The 15075-nt window shown below is 37.2% G+C and overlaps 1 protein-coding gene across 1 annotated transcript; it reads left to right on the top strand.

Moving 5' to 3' along the window:
* The first annotated feature begins 993 nt into the window (after positions 1-993).
* Positions 994-14296, top strand: viml (vimentin like). Its single transcript, XM_051701706.1, has 9 exons — positions 994-1565; positions 2536-2596; positions 7905-8000; positions 8301-8462; positions 8675-8800; positions 11388-11608; positions 11769-11812; positions 11928-12013; positions 13946-14296. The coding sequence occupies exons 1-9, from the start codon at positions 1066-1068 to the stop codon at positions 13985-13987; spliced, it is 1338 nt and encodes a 445-aa protein (XP_051557666.1). The 5' UTR covers positions 994-1065; the 3' UTR covers positions 13988-14296.
* The last annotated feature ends 779 nt before the right edge of the window (positions 14297-15075 follow it).

The following is a 15075-nucleotide window of genomic DNA, read 5'->3' on the forward strand; positions in this document are numbered from 1 at the left end:
TACTATCAGGAACTGTGTTTTTGTGACTGTTCATTGTTTATGTATTATTGTGTTACTACTGTAAAGCCTCCTTGAGCTCTGGAAAGGCGCTATATAAATTAAACAAATTATTATTATTATTATTATTATTATTATGTTCAGGATTGTGAACACTGACACACATCTGTATATAGAACCAAACACAACCAGGATATATGCATGTTTGCCGGTTCAGCTTCACATAATCTTTTTACAAGCAATGCAGAAAAAAGTGGAGAATAAAAAGCAAATTTTCCTGTGTATTTTCTTTGAAGGTTCAATTTTCATCATCGAGTCTGTAGTTTTGACTGCACCCTGTAGCTAAACAATTTGCATAAATACATTTGAGTGAATGAGACGCGATACAATGTGCTCACCCACAAGTTGCTGGTTCATGTTTTGGAAAAGAGTGTAACTGAACTATGCACAGACAAGCACACGCACGCTCCTCCGGAACTGGACCACGGATCGCTTGACGACCGCCGATGCTGTTGCACGTGCTGAGTGTTGTTAAACTCACCGCTGAGTTTTGCGCAGAGAGCGCTCGCATGTTTACCGCGATTTTATCAAAATAATTTGGAAGGTCAGATAAATATGATTGGCTGGCCTCATCAAATCACTGACTTACATTCCATAAAGACATTACATCGTACCGGGAGACTCTGAGAAGTGGAGGTACGCAAGAAAAACCGCCGGTTCTCTGTAGATTAAATTAGAGAAGTGCAGGTACTGCATACCGGTGAGTACCCCGCCCACTTCAAGTACTGATTTTTACTATGGTTTTACTACGAATATCAAGGTTAAAATATGGTTATTTTAGTTATTGCGAGGGAACGCAAAACTATTTCAGAAAAACTTTTACGCCCTGTCTCTTTAAGGGGCTCCGTAGGTAAACTGAATAGGGTCCTTTAAATGTCACTTCCAGCAGCACCGTCATGTGGGTTGCATAATGAGAGGACTATAAATTATGTTTCCTCTCAGACTGTAGCTCCCTGTTTGAGACAGTACTGCGTGCCAGAAGGGAACAAAACTACAGATAATAGAAATATGTCTACCTCTTCCTACAGAAAACGGTTTGGAGATGTCAACCGGAGCAGCGCGTCCTCCAGCCGCCAGTTCTCGAGCTCCGTGCGCTCTCGGGCGTCTTTTGGCGTCTCCTCGGCTCCGGTGATTTACGCGTCCAAGAGTTCCAGGGTTCGTAATGCGGCGATGCCACGACTGACCTCGGAGGCCCTCGACTTTAACCTCTCCGACGCCTTAAATATGGAATTCAAGACGAATCGCTTAAACGAAAAGGCGCAGATGCAGTCGCTAAACGACCGGTTCGCCAGTTACATCGAGAAAGTGCGCTTCCTGGAGCAGCAGAATAAGATTCTCACGGCGGAGCTGGAACAGTTGCGGGGCCAGAGATCATCCCGCATCACTGATCTATATGAGGAGGAGATGCGTGACCTGCGGCGACAGGTGGATCAGCTAACCACGGAGAAAGCACGGGTGGAAGTGTCGAGAGACAATCTCACAGACGAAGTAGAGCGACTCAGAGAGAAGTATGGACAGAAACAACTTACAAAACTGAAATAAAGAGTTTGCAATGGCCCCAAAAAGTGTTTAGACACTTCAAGGAATATTCCAGGTTCAATACAAGGTAAACTCAATCGACAGCTTTTGTGGCATAATGTTAATTACCATAAAAATGTATTTTGATTCAATCCTCCTTTTCTTAAAAAATAATAAATACATAAATAAATAAATAAATAATAATAATTTAAAAAAAAATACATAAATAAAAACGCGGTTACGGTGCGGCACTAACAATGGAAGTGAATGGGGCCAATTTCCGGAGGGTTTAAAGGCAGAAGTGTGAAGCTTATAATTTTCTAAACACACTTGCATTAATTCTTCTGTTAAAACTTGTGTATTATTTGAGCTGTAAAGATGCTTGAATCATCATTTTTACAGTCATTTTAGGGATTGTTGACATTACGTCGTCACAGGAACAAAGTTGTAAAATTGGCTATAACTTTACACAGAAAAGATTATTGATTATTTGAACACACATGCTGTTTACATTTTGTGGCTATACTTTTGAAATAGTAAGTATTAACGTTTACGGATTGGCCCCATTCACTTCTATTGTAAGTGCCTCACTGTAACCCAAATTTGTGCTATATATATATATAAGAAGAGGAAGGACAAGTCAAAATACATTTTTGTGATAACCAATATTATGCCACAAATGCTGTCGATTGAGCTTAACTTGCATTGAACCTGGAATATTAAAGATTAGGTAAGATGTTATAAATTTAAATAAACATCAAATAATCACACGTGATAGTTAGCATACTAGACCTAGAGTAATGTTCCAAATAATACAAATAATAATAAAATAAATACATTTTGGTGTCATTTTGGTCACTTACTGTGGCATTTATGCCCTGAGCCCTTGTTATTTTCTGACCCTGGCCTACAGTATTTAGTAATATAAGTAGTTTTCTCATTGATGTCTGTCATTTCCAGACTACAGGATGAGATGCTTCAACGGGAGGAGGCAGAGAGCAACATGAAAAGCTTCAGACAGGTAAAACATGATAGTGACCATCAAAACTAAAAACTGTGAGAACATAGGCCTAATACTTCTTTTATTATTTCAAATGACAGCCTTGAAATATATATATATATATATATATACGTACATATATACAGTGCTGTGAAAAATTATTTCCCCCCTTCTTCTCTTTTTGTGTATTTTTCATACTAAATTGTTTTAGATCTTCAAAGGAGATATAACATAAAACAAAGGCAACCTGAGTAAACATAAAATACAATTTATATATATATGTATATGTGTATATGTGTGTGTATATATATATATATGTGTGTGTGTGTGTGTGTATATATATATATATATATATATATATATATATATATATATATATTTTTTTTTTTTATTGAGCAAAAAAGTTATCCAACACCTATATCACCCATATGAAAAACTTACTGCCCCCTTAAACTTAATAGCTGGTTGTGTCACCTTTAGCAGCAACAACTGCAACCAAATGCTTCCGATAACTGGAGATCAGTCTTTCACAATGCTGTGGTGGGATTTTGACACACTCGTCTTTGCAGAATTGCTTTAGTTCAGCTACACTGGAGGGTTTTCGAGCATGAACTTCCCATTTAAGGTCCTGCCACAACATCTCGATGGGGTTCAAGTCAGGACTTTGATTAGGCCACTCCAAAACTTTAATTTAGCTTCTTTTGAGCTATTCAGGGGTGGACTTACTCCTATGCTTTGGATCACTGTCTTGCTGTATAATCCAGTTACGCTTGAGCTTCAACTCACGGACTGATGACCAGACGTTCTCCTTTAGGATTTTCTGGTAGAGAGCAGAATTCATGTTTCCCTCAATTATTTCAAGTCGCCCTGGCCCTGAAGCAACAAAGCATCCCCACACCATCACACTACCACCACCATGCTTGACCGTAGGTATGATGTTCTTTTTGTGGAATTCTGTGTTTGATTTACGCCAGATTTAACAGGACCCCTGTCGTCCAAACAGTACCACTTTCGACTCATCAGTCCACAGAACATTCTCCCAAAAGGTTTGAGGATCATCAAGGTGTGCTTTGGCAAAATTCAGATGAGCATTAATGTTCTTCTGGTTTAGAAGTGGTTTTCGCCTCGCAACTCTTCAATGGATGGCATTTATGGCCAGTGTCCTTCTGATAGTGGAGTCATGAACAGTGACATTTATTGATAAGAGAGAGGCCTGCAGTTCCTTGGATGTTGTCCTTGGCTTTTTTGTGACTTCCAGGGTGAGTCGTCGCTGTGCTCCTGGAGGAATTTTGGAAGGTCGGCCACTTCTGGGAAGGTTCATTACTGTGCCAAGTTTTCTCCAGTTGGAGATAATGGCTCTCACTGTGGTACTTTGGAGTCCGAGAGCCTTTGAAATATCTCTGTAACCCTTCCCAGACTGATGTACCTGTAATGAAATCACCGTTTTCCTCATCATTTTTGGAATTTCTTTCGACCTTGGCATAGTGTGCTACTGAGTGAGACCTTTTAGCCAACTTCATGCTGCTGAAAAAGTTCAGTGTTGATTTGATTGAACAGGTCTGTCAGTAATCAGGCCTGGGTGTGTCTAGTCCAGCTGAATCCCATTATGAATGCAGTTTCATAGATTTGGGGATTTAGTAACTAAGGGGGCAAATACTTTTTCACACAGGCCCAGTTGGTATTGGAAAACTTTTTTGCTTCAATAGATAACATTATCATTTAAAAACTGTATTTTGTGTTTACTCAGGTTGCCTTTGTTTAAAGTTATATCTTCTTTGAAGATCTAAAACAATTTAGTATGAAAAAATAAACAAAGAAATCAGGACTTTTTCACAGCACTATATACACTATATTGCCAAAAGTATTCGCTCATCTGCCTTTAGACGCATATGAACTTAAGTGACATCCCATTCTTAATCCATAGAGTTTAATATGACGTCGGCCCACCCTTTGCAGCTATAACAGCTTCAACTCTTCTGGGAAGGCTTTCCACAAGGTTTAGGGGTGTGTTTATGGGAATTTCTGACCATTCTTCCAGAAGTGCATTTGTGAGGTCAGACATTGATGTTGGACGAGAAGGCCTGGCTCGCAGTCTTCGCTCAAATTCATCCCAAAGGTGCTCTATCGGGTTGAGGTCAGGACTCTGTGCAGGCCAATCAAGTTCTTCCACACCAAACTCGCTCATCCATGTCTTTATGGACCTTGCTTTGTGCACTGGTGCGCAGTCATGTTGGAACAGGAAGGGGCCATCCCCAAACTGTTCCCACAAAGCTGGGAGCATGGAATTGTCCAAAATCTCTTGGTATGCTGAAGCATTCAGAGTTCCTTTCACTGGAACTAAGGGGCCAAGCCCAGCTCCTGAAAAACAACCCCACACCATAATCCCCCCTCCACCAAACTTCACAGTTGGCACAATGCAGTCAGACAAGTACCGTTCTCCTGGCAACCGCCAAATCCAGACTTGTCCATCAGATTGCCAGATGGAGAAGCATGATTCGTCACTCCAGAGAACGCGTCTCCACTGCTCTAGAGTCCAGTGGCGGCGTGCTTTACACCACTGCATCCGACGCTTTGCATTGCACTTGGTGATGTATGGCTTGGATGCAGCTGTTCGGCCATGGAAACCCATTCCATGAAGCTCTCTACGCACTGTTCTTGAGCTAATCTGAAGGCCACATGAACTTTGGAGGTCTGTAGCGATTGACTCTGCAGAAAGTTGGCGACCTCTGCGCACTATGCGCCTCAGCATCCGCTGACCCCACTCTGTCATTTTACGTGGCCTACCACTTCGTGGCTGAATTGCTGTCATTCCCAATCGCTTCCACTTTGTTATAATACCACTGACAGTTGACTGTGGAATATTTAGTATCGAGGAAATTTCACGACTGGACTTGTTGCACAGGTGGCATCCTATCACAGTACCACGTTGGAATTCACTGAGCTCCTGAGAGCGGCCCATTCTTTCACAAATGTTTGTAGAAGCAGTCTGCATGCCTAGGTGCTTCATTTTATACACCTGTGGCCATGGAAGTGATTGGAACACCTGAATTCAATTATTTGGATGGGTGAGCGAATACTTTTGGCAATATAGTGTATATATATATATATATATATATATATATATATATATATATATATATATATATATACAGTATATATATAAAAATGGGGATTAAGTGGGCAGCAATGCTCAGGTGTTGGAGACAGAGGTAGTCTCTTGATATTGATTAATTCACTGATTGCATAAAACAGCTATTTACAGGAATTAATTAATGAGGCCTGTGGCTGTTGCAATATCTTGACTGCTGTTACCGTTATGGAGTGCTAAGTCTAAGAGATACAGTTATTTTTGTTGCAACATCTACTGTAACACTTAGGTCCTGCAAGTTTTCATGGTGTAACAATTTAAGCAACAGAGATGAATTGATAAAATTCATTGTGTAATGTCCTGTGGATCTGGACGGTATGCAAGAGAAGTGAGAAGTTTAGAGAAGTTTATTAAAATATTAGTCAAATTTGACTGTAATTTGTACAATAAATAATTACTGAATTACAATAATGATGTGATTTTTTACAATATATTGTTCCAAAACAGCTTTACAGTAAAAAAATAAAAAAATAAAAATAAAAAAAGATTTATATATAAGTTTTATAAGTTAATAACCTGCTTGCAGCTATATTTCTCAATTAATCACTCAGAAACTGATAAAATCACTCTTAAAAATTAAGGTTAATATATACAATATTTTAAATTTTTTTTATTCAAATATTAGTTTTTTACAGTAAAAAATTACTGTATTACAATGGACCCTTTTCACCTGTTATGACACGTTTCCGTCTTCTTTTACAATGTAAATATAGCAAACTTTTTTATAAATCCAATTTTAAAAAGATTTACTGTAAATTTATAACATTGTTCTTTGTATTATATTGCCTTGGAATAAGTTTAAAAAATCAGTTTCTACAGCTGCAACGAGGTTTCTAACATACGTAGCTGCTGAGGTAGTGACAGAAAATGTGGCCTATTTCTCTCTGCTTACTGCTGTTATTCAGCACTCTATATTTTTATCTTCTTTTGCAAAACTGTTAAAGGGTAATAGTTGATTTTTTTTTTTTATTTAATTTAATTTTTTTATTTTGCTGTTGGAGCAAATGGGTTAGCAAAAATAACATTTGCTGTGGTCCCCCATTCACTGCCGTTCAAGTTTAGCTTACTATGACGACTTCCACTTCGTGAACGCAGACATGTGAAAAAGGTCCATAATGAGAATTACCACTGTGGTTTTTTACAATATATTGTTCCAAAGCAGATTTATAGTAAGTAAATAAAAAATTATATATATATATATATAAATATATTTTTATATTGTGTTATTAATAATTGAATAACCAGCTTACAGCCATATTTCTCAATTTAATCACTTAGAAACAAATAAAAATAAGCTATGTTAAAAATAAAGGTTCGTTTGTACTATTTAAAGCATTTTTTTTATTATTTTATTTTTTTACTTTAAATTTTTTTGAAAAATTAGTCAAATTGTACTGTATTCCAATAATGAGAATCAACAATGAGAGAAATTGGAATAAAAAATAAATAAATAAATAAATAAAGCAAATGTCTGGAAGCATTATGGTAATGATGATTTGGGGGGAAATGTGCTAAATTGTCTTGAAAATAATGTCACAATGCAAATAAAATCTTAAAGGTTTGCTTTTGATTGTGGGATGAAATATGACCTAGAAATTTTACATGCAGTTTTCGTGAGATTCGTACTAATGTAACATCCATGGCCAACTTAAGAAGAAGAATTTTGTGTTGAACTTAAGATGCTGAAGAATCTTTGAAGAACGTTTTATATTCAAGAATGTCTGCATTAATGTTGCTGATTTTTGTGCATGTTCTAGTACTGTTAGAGTTCAGGAATGACTCTCTTTACGGTGAAAGCACAGCAGCACATTAGGCTCTAAGCTGAATGTTTATCTTTGTGACTAGTATTAGTGTTGGGAAATCTCCATCGCTGCTGATTGCTCTTCCATCAGACTCTCTTGGCAGCCTGTTCAGTTGTGACTGAACAGGCTGCCAAGGACATGTGCCAAGGATGTGTGTGTGAGCCACATTGAGCAAAAACATAGTAAGAGTTTTTTTTAAAGCCCTGGTTAGCCATGTTTTCATGCTGCATATGGAAGTTCAGTCAGCACACAGCCAAATGGTGCCTCACAGACTGCAGGGCATTGAGTCCAGGTACTTATTAAAAACACAAAAACCTCTTTACTGTGTACTGTATTTAACGCATGGTGTGTCATCTAGTGTTGTTAATGTCGTGTGCAGGATGTGGACAATGCTGCTCTTGCTCGAGTGGATATGGAAAGAAAGGTGGAGTCTCTACAAGAGGAACTCACCTTCTTAAAAAAACTCCACGAAGAGGTAAGACACAAAGGGTGCAAAATGTATTCACTGTTTCTGATGTTAAAATGTAAACATGATTTTAAGTCTCATGTAAACATGGTTTTCTTGCATTGTCTGATTTTATTTTGGAATACGCTGATTTTTGGTAATTATTAGCATATTGGTGTGCATTTAAACCCACTCTCTGAAATAAAGCCAGTTTTATGCTGATTACATTATAACCTTTTATTCTACAGTATTTGTATGGTTAAAACACAAGATAAGGAAGTACAACATGATGCAATTTAGACATAGGAATCTCTCTCTTTCTCTCTTTAGGAGCTGGCCGAGCTGCAGATACAGATCCAGGGCCAGCAGGTGCAGGTGGATCTGGACATAGTCAAACCTGATCTGACAGCTGCTCTGAGAGACGTCAGACTGCAATATGAAAACATGGCCACCAAAAACATTCAGGAATCCGAAGAGTGGTACAAATCAAAGGTGTATAACATGAAATACTTGAAGCAGTCTTTATAACCTTTCTGGGGTTTTTTATTTCTTCATGGTTTCCATTTGGGTTTCTCTGCTTATTTTACTCATTTGAGGCATGATAAAATGGCCCCATCCTCTTCCTCACTAAAACCAAAGTCTACCGCAATGTGTCTATTTTTGCGCTTAATCTATCCAAATTTCTCTGTGACCTTCTCTGTCAGTTTGCTGACCTGACAGAGGCAGCCAACAAGAATAACGAGGCCCTGCGATTGGCCAAGCAGGAGGCCAATGAGCATCGCCGTCAGGTGCAGGCACTCACCTGTGAGGTGGATGCCCTCAAGGGCACAGTAAGTATGATAAATGTTTACTTTTTTTTTGGCAGATGTATTATTGGTACATAAACATATGCTATGCAATTATGCAAATGTGAATGCTTGGATGAGCAATCTCTGTGCTATAAAATTAGATTGAACTCACTTTAAAGGGGGCATGAAATGCTCTTTTTTTTTTAATAGGTTTATTATCTTCCCTGAGGTCCAGTGACAGTGTTTGTAAAGTTTTTTTTGCATTAAAACATTAATAATTTTGTAATATATGATCATTTTCCACCCTGTCTCTGGCACACTGTGCGTAACACTCGGTTTTGGCCTATGCGCCTCCTTAAATCTTCAACGTAAAAGCCCACTGTTTTGATTGGCTAACAGCTTGCAGCCCCTCAAATTCAGCCATTTTTAAAACTAAATCTGAAGAGAATGAACAAGCTCCGCAACATTATAAAACACAATTTCAGGGGTTACACATTACGCACATCAAACACATTGCATCTGAATATATTAAGCTCTTCATTTCAAGCACAACTGTTAACACTCACACCCTGTCTACACCAGATGTGAGATTCGCGTTGCGTCAAAAGCAATAGAACCGATTATAATCAATGATGCTGTCTACCATGGAAATGTCCGTTGCGTTGCGGCGCATTGCGCTGACAGTAAACAGATGTCCTGTTCCATTTTGTGCTGCATGCACTGGCGCTACCACTGGCAACGTGGTAAGACAGCCTCAAGGCGTTGTGTCACGTCAATGGATGCAGGGTAAACAGAATGTCAGCACCATAAACTATGAAACAGTCATGACATTTGAAATATTCATGAATGGAACTGTTTACTTACTGTTTTGCTTTGGGACTAAGTGTTTTTAACGGCCCTATCCATCAATAACAGTTCCTTTGCAAAGCTTGAATCATATTATGACTGGTTCACAAGCAATCCACATTGATATGATCCGAAACAACATTCAATCCACACTGAAATACGCTGAAGACACATCCAGTTTCCAGTATTATCCTGCACTGAAATGCACATCGCCGGAATCGCACCTAAATGGTCAAAGACATCCATCTAGTGCATGTTTACATACACCAACAATTAAAAAATAGCACAGATGGGCAAAAGAACATGTCCATGACACATTTGTGCTCAAAACAACAAGAGGCAGCAGCTGAATGACAGATATGGATTCTCCTCTTTAGAGTTGTAACTTGACACTGCGTCTTTTAAAAGTGGCCCGAGATATGTATCAAGCAGTCAAAGACGTCTGTCTATGCATGTTTAAATTAAAAATATATATATTTAAAATAGTCCATGTGGGTCCCCTTTAGTGTTAGGAATAGTTAGGCCACAGTAGGCCTTGTTTGTCCTTCTGTCTCAGTTGATGAACTGAACCACCAATGGTGCAATGATTTTAAGTAGGCGTTAATGTTTTTGAGCTGTAGAGGCGGTCATGAAGTAATGTACACCAGTGACGTAGAGTAGTCGCGAAAGTAGAGAACGAGGCATTTTTGAAGCTTGGTTTCAATAAATGCTATTATTGCACTGGGGATTAAGTTTTGAGTTCTGAAATATACCTGTACAGTATGTTTTTATAGTAGAATGACCTCTTATATGTCAAAATATCAAGGAAAATTGTATTCCTCATGAACCCTTTAACTAAACACAATGTGCCAAAAAGTAAATAGTAGCAATAAGACTGTTTGGCTGAAAGAATAAGGAAATGTTTTGTCTTTAATTTATATACCAATACACGATAAGTTTATAATATGTGCTAAACTCAAAAATATGCATAGCAACAAATTTATAACAGGTTGGAGAAGGTATTTGTTGTGATCCAATCATAAATCATATTGACTGAAAGGGATAGTTCACCAAAAAATGAAAATTCTCTCATCATTTACTTACCCTCATCCCATTCCATATGTGTATGACTTTCTTTCTTCTGCTGGACACAAACAAAGATTTTTTTGAAGAATATCTCAGCTCTGTAAGTCCATACAATGCAGGTGAATGGTGGGCAGAACTTTGAAGGTCTAACAAGCATATAAAGGAAGCATAAAAGTGGTTTAAAAGACTCCAGTGGTTTAATACAGTATAATGTCTACAGTATATGATTGTGATGCAATCACTTTGGATAAGAAACAGATCAATATTTAAATCCTTTTTTACTATAAATCTCCCCTTTATTTCACATTTTTCTTCTTTTGTTGTTGGCAATTTGCACTCTTATAGTCAAAAAGGACTTAAATGTTGATCTGTTTCTCACCCACACGTATCATATCGCTTCAGAAGACATGGATGAAACCACTGGAGTCGTATGGATTACTTTTATGATGAATTTATGTCCTTTTTTGAGCTTCAAATTTCTGGCCACCATTCACTTGCATTGAATGGACAAACAGAGTTGAGATATTCTTCTAAAAATGTTTGTTTGTGGTCAGCAGAAAAAATTAAGTCATACACATCTGGGATGGCATGAGGGTGAGTAAATGATGAGAGCATTTTCATTTTTGGGTGAACTGTCCCTTTAATCGATATTTTGACTGTAGTAGTAGAACCTGATATTCTATGACTACAGTAGTATTCTGTCCACCCATCTGTATAGAATGAATCTTTGGAGCGTCAGATGAGGGAGATGGAGAACAACTTTGCAATGGAGTCTTCTAGTTTCCAGGATAACATCGCCCGACTGGAGGAGGACATACACAACATGAAGGATGAGATGGCGAGACACCTGCGCGAGTACCAGGATCTGCTCAATGTCAAGATGGCCCTGGATATCGAGATAGCCACCTACAGGAAGCTTCTAGAAGGAGAAGAGAGCAGGTGAGCACATGCATACAAGAATATTTCTGGGTCAGTCCAGATATATTTAAGCACACTTTACATATGTACACAACAACACATTATTATAATAATAATAATTATGTATTATATAATAATATGTATTTTGTCTTTATCAAACATTTTATTCTCTTGCACGTAGGATTGCAACCCCTCTTCCAAACCTCTCATCCTTTAATCTGAGAGGTAAAATTGAAGTCTTTTATTATTTTATATCTTTTATTAAAATATATTATTGTGAAATACATAGAAAAGAGTTTGCACATTTCAGTTGTAGATACTCACTCTTGTATTTTCACAGAAATTATGCTCGAGTCCAAGCCTTTTACTGAAAGCACAACTACCAAGAAAGTTTTTATCAAGACTGTCGAGACCAGAGATGGCCAGGTATGTGTTTCATTTCAATTTTCACAAAAAAAAAAAAAAAGAATAAGTACAGTATTCATAATCAGGGCCATTTCTAGCTATGAGTGGTATAAGCGGCCGCTTAGGGCCCTCAAGCCACCAGGGGGCCCAGCAAAGAAAGCTCGGTTTTTAGGTTTCTGAACACATTCCATTAGAGATTTGTATTTATTATTATTATTATTTTTTATTTTTTTACAGGATTTATAAAGAAGTAAAAATGTTTCAAAGACTTTCTTATCAAAGTATAAAGGTCCACAGATCACTAGAACTACCTGATGCTTTACGCTAGGGCTGGATGATATGACGATACATATCATGGCGATGATATAAAGTGCCAGTCTATAGAGATTTTGCTATATTGTTTATATCGCGATATGTAAATAAACATTTGTGCGGTGTGTGCATAATTATTAGTGGGCAGGTTCAGGAGAGACTGAGAGAATTTAAGGAACATGACATGGCTTTACAGGCACTGAATAAGCGCTAAATATGCTTCTCATCTGACACGCATATCTGTGTTTAACATGAGTATTGCGCACGCTATCTCTGGTGTCCAGCAGAACAAGATAACTTTCGCTACTCAACCTGGCTTCTCTCGATATCGCAACACAGACCACAAAACTTACATGACTCATTTGAATTCTATGAGCTTTTACCTTAAAGCACTATGGAGGATGTCAAACATCTTAACCCTCTGGGGTCTGAGGGTGTTTTGGGCCCTGGTGAACTTTTAACATGCCTTGACATTTGTGCTTTTTTCAGTTGCTTAAAACATATTAATGGCTAAAGTCTGATAACACTGTATTCAGCACAAACTGGGCTACAATAATATGTGAACAACATTTATGTACATGTTTGTATTTTTGAGAAAATAATGTTTATGCGTGGTTTTTGAAAAAACAAAAACATTTAAGTGACTGAAATAAGGCCATATATCACATACTAAACATTTGTTCACAAGACCTTTGAGAACAGGATCTTGTAGCCTAGAGATTTTGCTACAAAAATGATGTGAAAACCATCCTGATCACTCATTAATACAAAACAATATAGTCATTTAACTTTTATAAGACACTTTAAGTGTTAGAAAGGCCATATGCGAGGAGGCGTGGATGATCATGAATATTGATGTGATTCACACCTGAGGAGACAAAGACCCCTCCCCTGAGAGAGAATGAATGTGAGGAGACTTAATGATTGAATGTATTGTTTGTAGTTTAAGTTAAAAGAAGTCATCTGACTATACATTTTCTTTACATAAAGATTTTACTTAAAAATTTTAGACCTACACTACCATTTATAAGTTTTAGATCTGTAAGATTTTTTAATGTTTTTAAAGGCTAGACAGCCCAGCATTCTAACCACCACTGATGAGGAAAACCGCTACAAGACTGTGTCATGCGCCAAAATAAAGGGTTTTTAATCTACACATCATCGAATTATGTTTGATATTAAGAAACAAACCATCCATGTGTTTTTACTTCTGCATTATTTTCTTAGTTGCATTGCTTTGAGGAAATATTGAGGTTCTTGAGAAACGTTTAAAAATAATAATAAAATTGGTCAACATCATATCAGAATGAAATGTGGCATAACATGAAATTGAGCATTATGGTAAGGTTGATTTAAAACCAATTTGAGTGTTTGTTTGACTATATGCATATTATCTAAAAATAGGCATTACAATATGGTTATTTAATATCTAAACCAGTTTTTCCAGAAAAAGTTGACTATATCATGATATATATTGTATATAGATTTTTATATAAAATCTGAGTTATATCGCCCTCCTGTACTTTACATTATAATTTCACTGTATTCATGAATGCAGTGCATCTATAATAAATCTATTTGTATTTAAAATGATTTCCTTTCCATCTTTTATGAACACTTACACTACTCTCTTCCATGAAGGTGATCAGTGAGTCTACTCAGGACCATGACGACCTGGAGTGAATGAAAGAATCACCCACAGTCTTCACTGCAACCAACCAACTGCAGCACCTGTTGTATTCCATCTAACTTAATCTAAAGTGAACCACCTGCAATAACCTGCTTTAAAGTGCCTTTATCTGCCAAAAAAGATGCCAAAAGTATTTGACCCATTAGCAGAAGCGTAGTCCCGCTCACAGCACAACAACATGACCTTTAGTTTACTGTGAAACTTTCTTAACATCTCATCCTGCTTATATTTTCCAAGCAGCATTTGTGATCCAACAGTATGTTGTCTGCGCAAAATGCCTAAATAAAACACAATCAAAGAAGTGTTGGACTTTGACTTTTTAAATCATTTGTTCTTTGCCTGAATCGTGTTCCATAGGCTTTTAATTTTAATATTAATAATTGGATTCCAAAATTCCATAATTTTGAATTCCAACATATCCACTTGATCGTTTAGAATACATAGTTACAAAAAGGACTATGATAATTGCCAATATGATAAACTGACCCTGTAGGACATCTCAAAATGAACGAAAATCTTTCCAATAGCCTATATCCTGCTCTGATTTCCTTTTGGTATATTGCCCAATTAGAGTGATAAAGATTACACTTTATACAAGAACTAAAAATCAAAAATCCTGAAAGAATTTATTTTATCCAGATTATTAAAGAAATTCCAATAGGAATTCTGTTCACATTAGGATTTTTGACTAGTGATCCCAAAAATACTGTAATCTGGCTAAATTAGTAGAGCCATTTAACAGCTTGATTGAGGCTTGTTCAATATTTATGTTCAATAAATTGAGTCTCAATCTTTAAGTTACTCTTTCTAGATCCTATTTTATACTGGCTCTGGATTCAAAGCCCCTCACTGCCAACGTGTGGGCAGTCATAAGAGTGGCAATAAAAAAACCTTGACAGGTGCATCTTCAAGTTTAGACATATTTTTTTTTTTAATATGGACCATTGCATAACACTTTCTCTCACCCACGATGGTTTGTGTTTTTATTAGCTGTTCATATGAGATAGGATGTATGTTTGTGTCTGTTTGTCCCAGTGATGGAGACTCGTTCCCCCTGGACACGGATGTTCAAGTTCCTGTT

The sequence above is a fragment of the Myxocyprinus asiaticus genome, chromosome 6 (genome assembly GCF_019703515.2).
Source record: "Myxocyprinus asiaticus isolate MX2 ecotype Aquarium Trade chromosome 6, UBuf_Myxa_2, whole genome shotgun sequence".
Taxonomy (NCBI): Eukaryota; Metazoa; Chordata; class Actinopteri; order Cypriniformes; family Catostomidae; genus Myxocyprinus; species Myxocyprinus asiaticus.

Coding starts and splice junctions, on each gene's coding strand:
- viml (XM_051701706.1), top strand. CDS start 1,066: ATGTCTACCTCTTCCTACAGAAAACGGTTTGGAGATGTCAACCGGAGC. Junction 8,001..8,300: donor TAAAAAAACTCCACGAAGAG/GTAAGACACAAA, acceptor TTCTCTCTTTAG/GAGCTGGCCGAGCTGCAGAT. Junction 8,463..8,674: donor AAGAGTGGTACAAATCAAAG/GTGTATAACATG, acceptor CTTCTCTGTCAG/TTTGCTGACCTGACAGAGGC.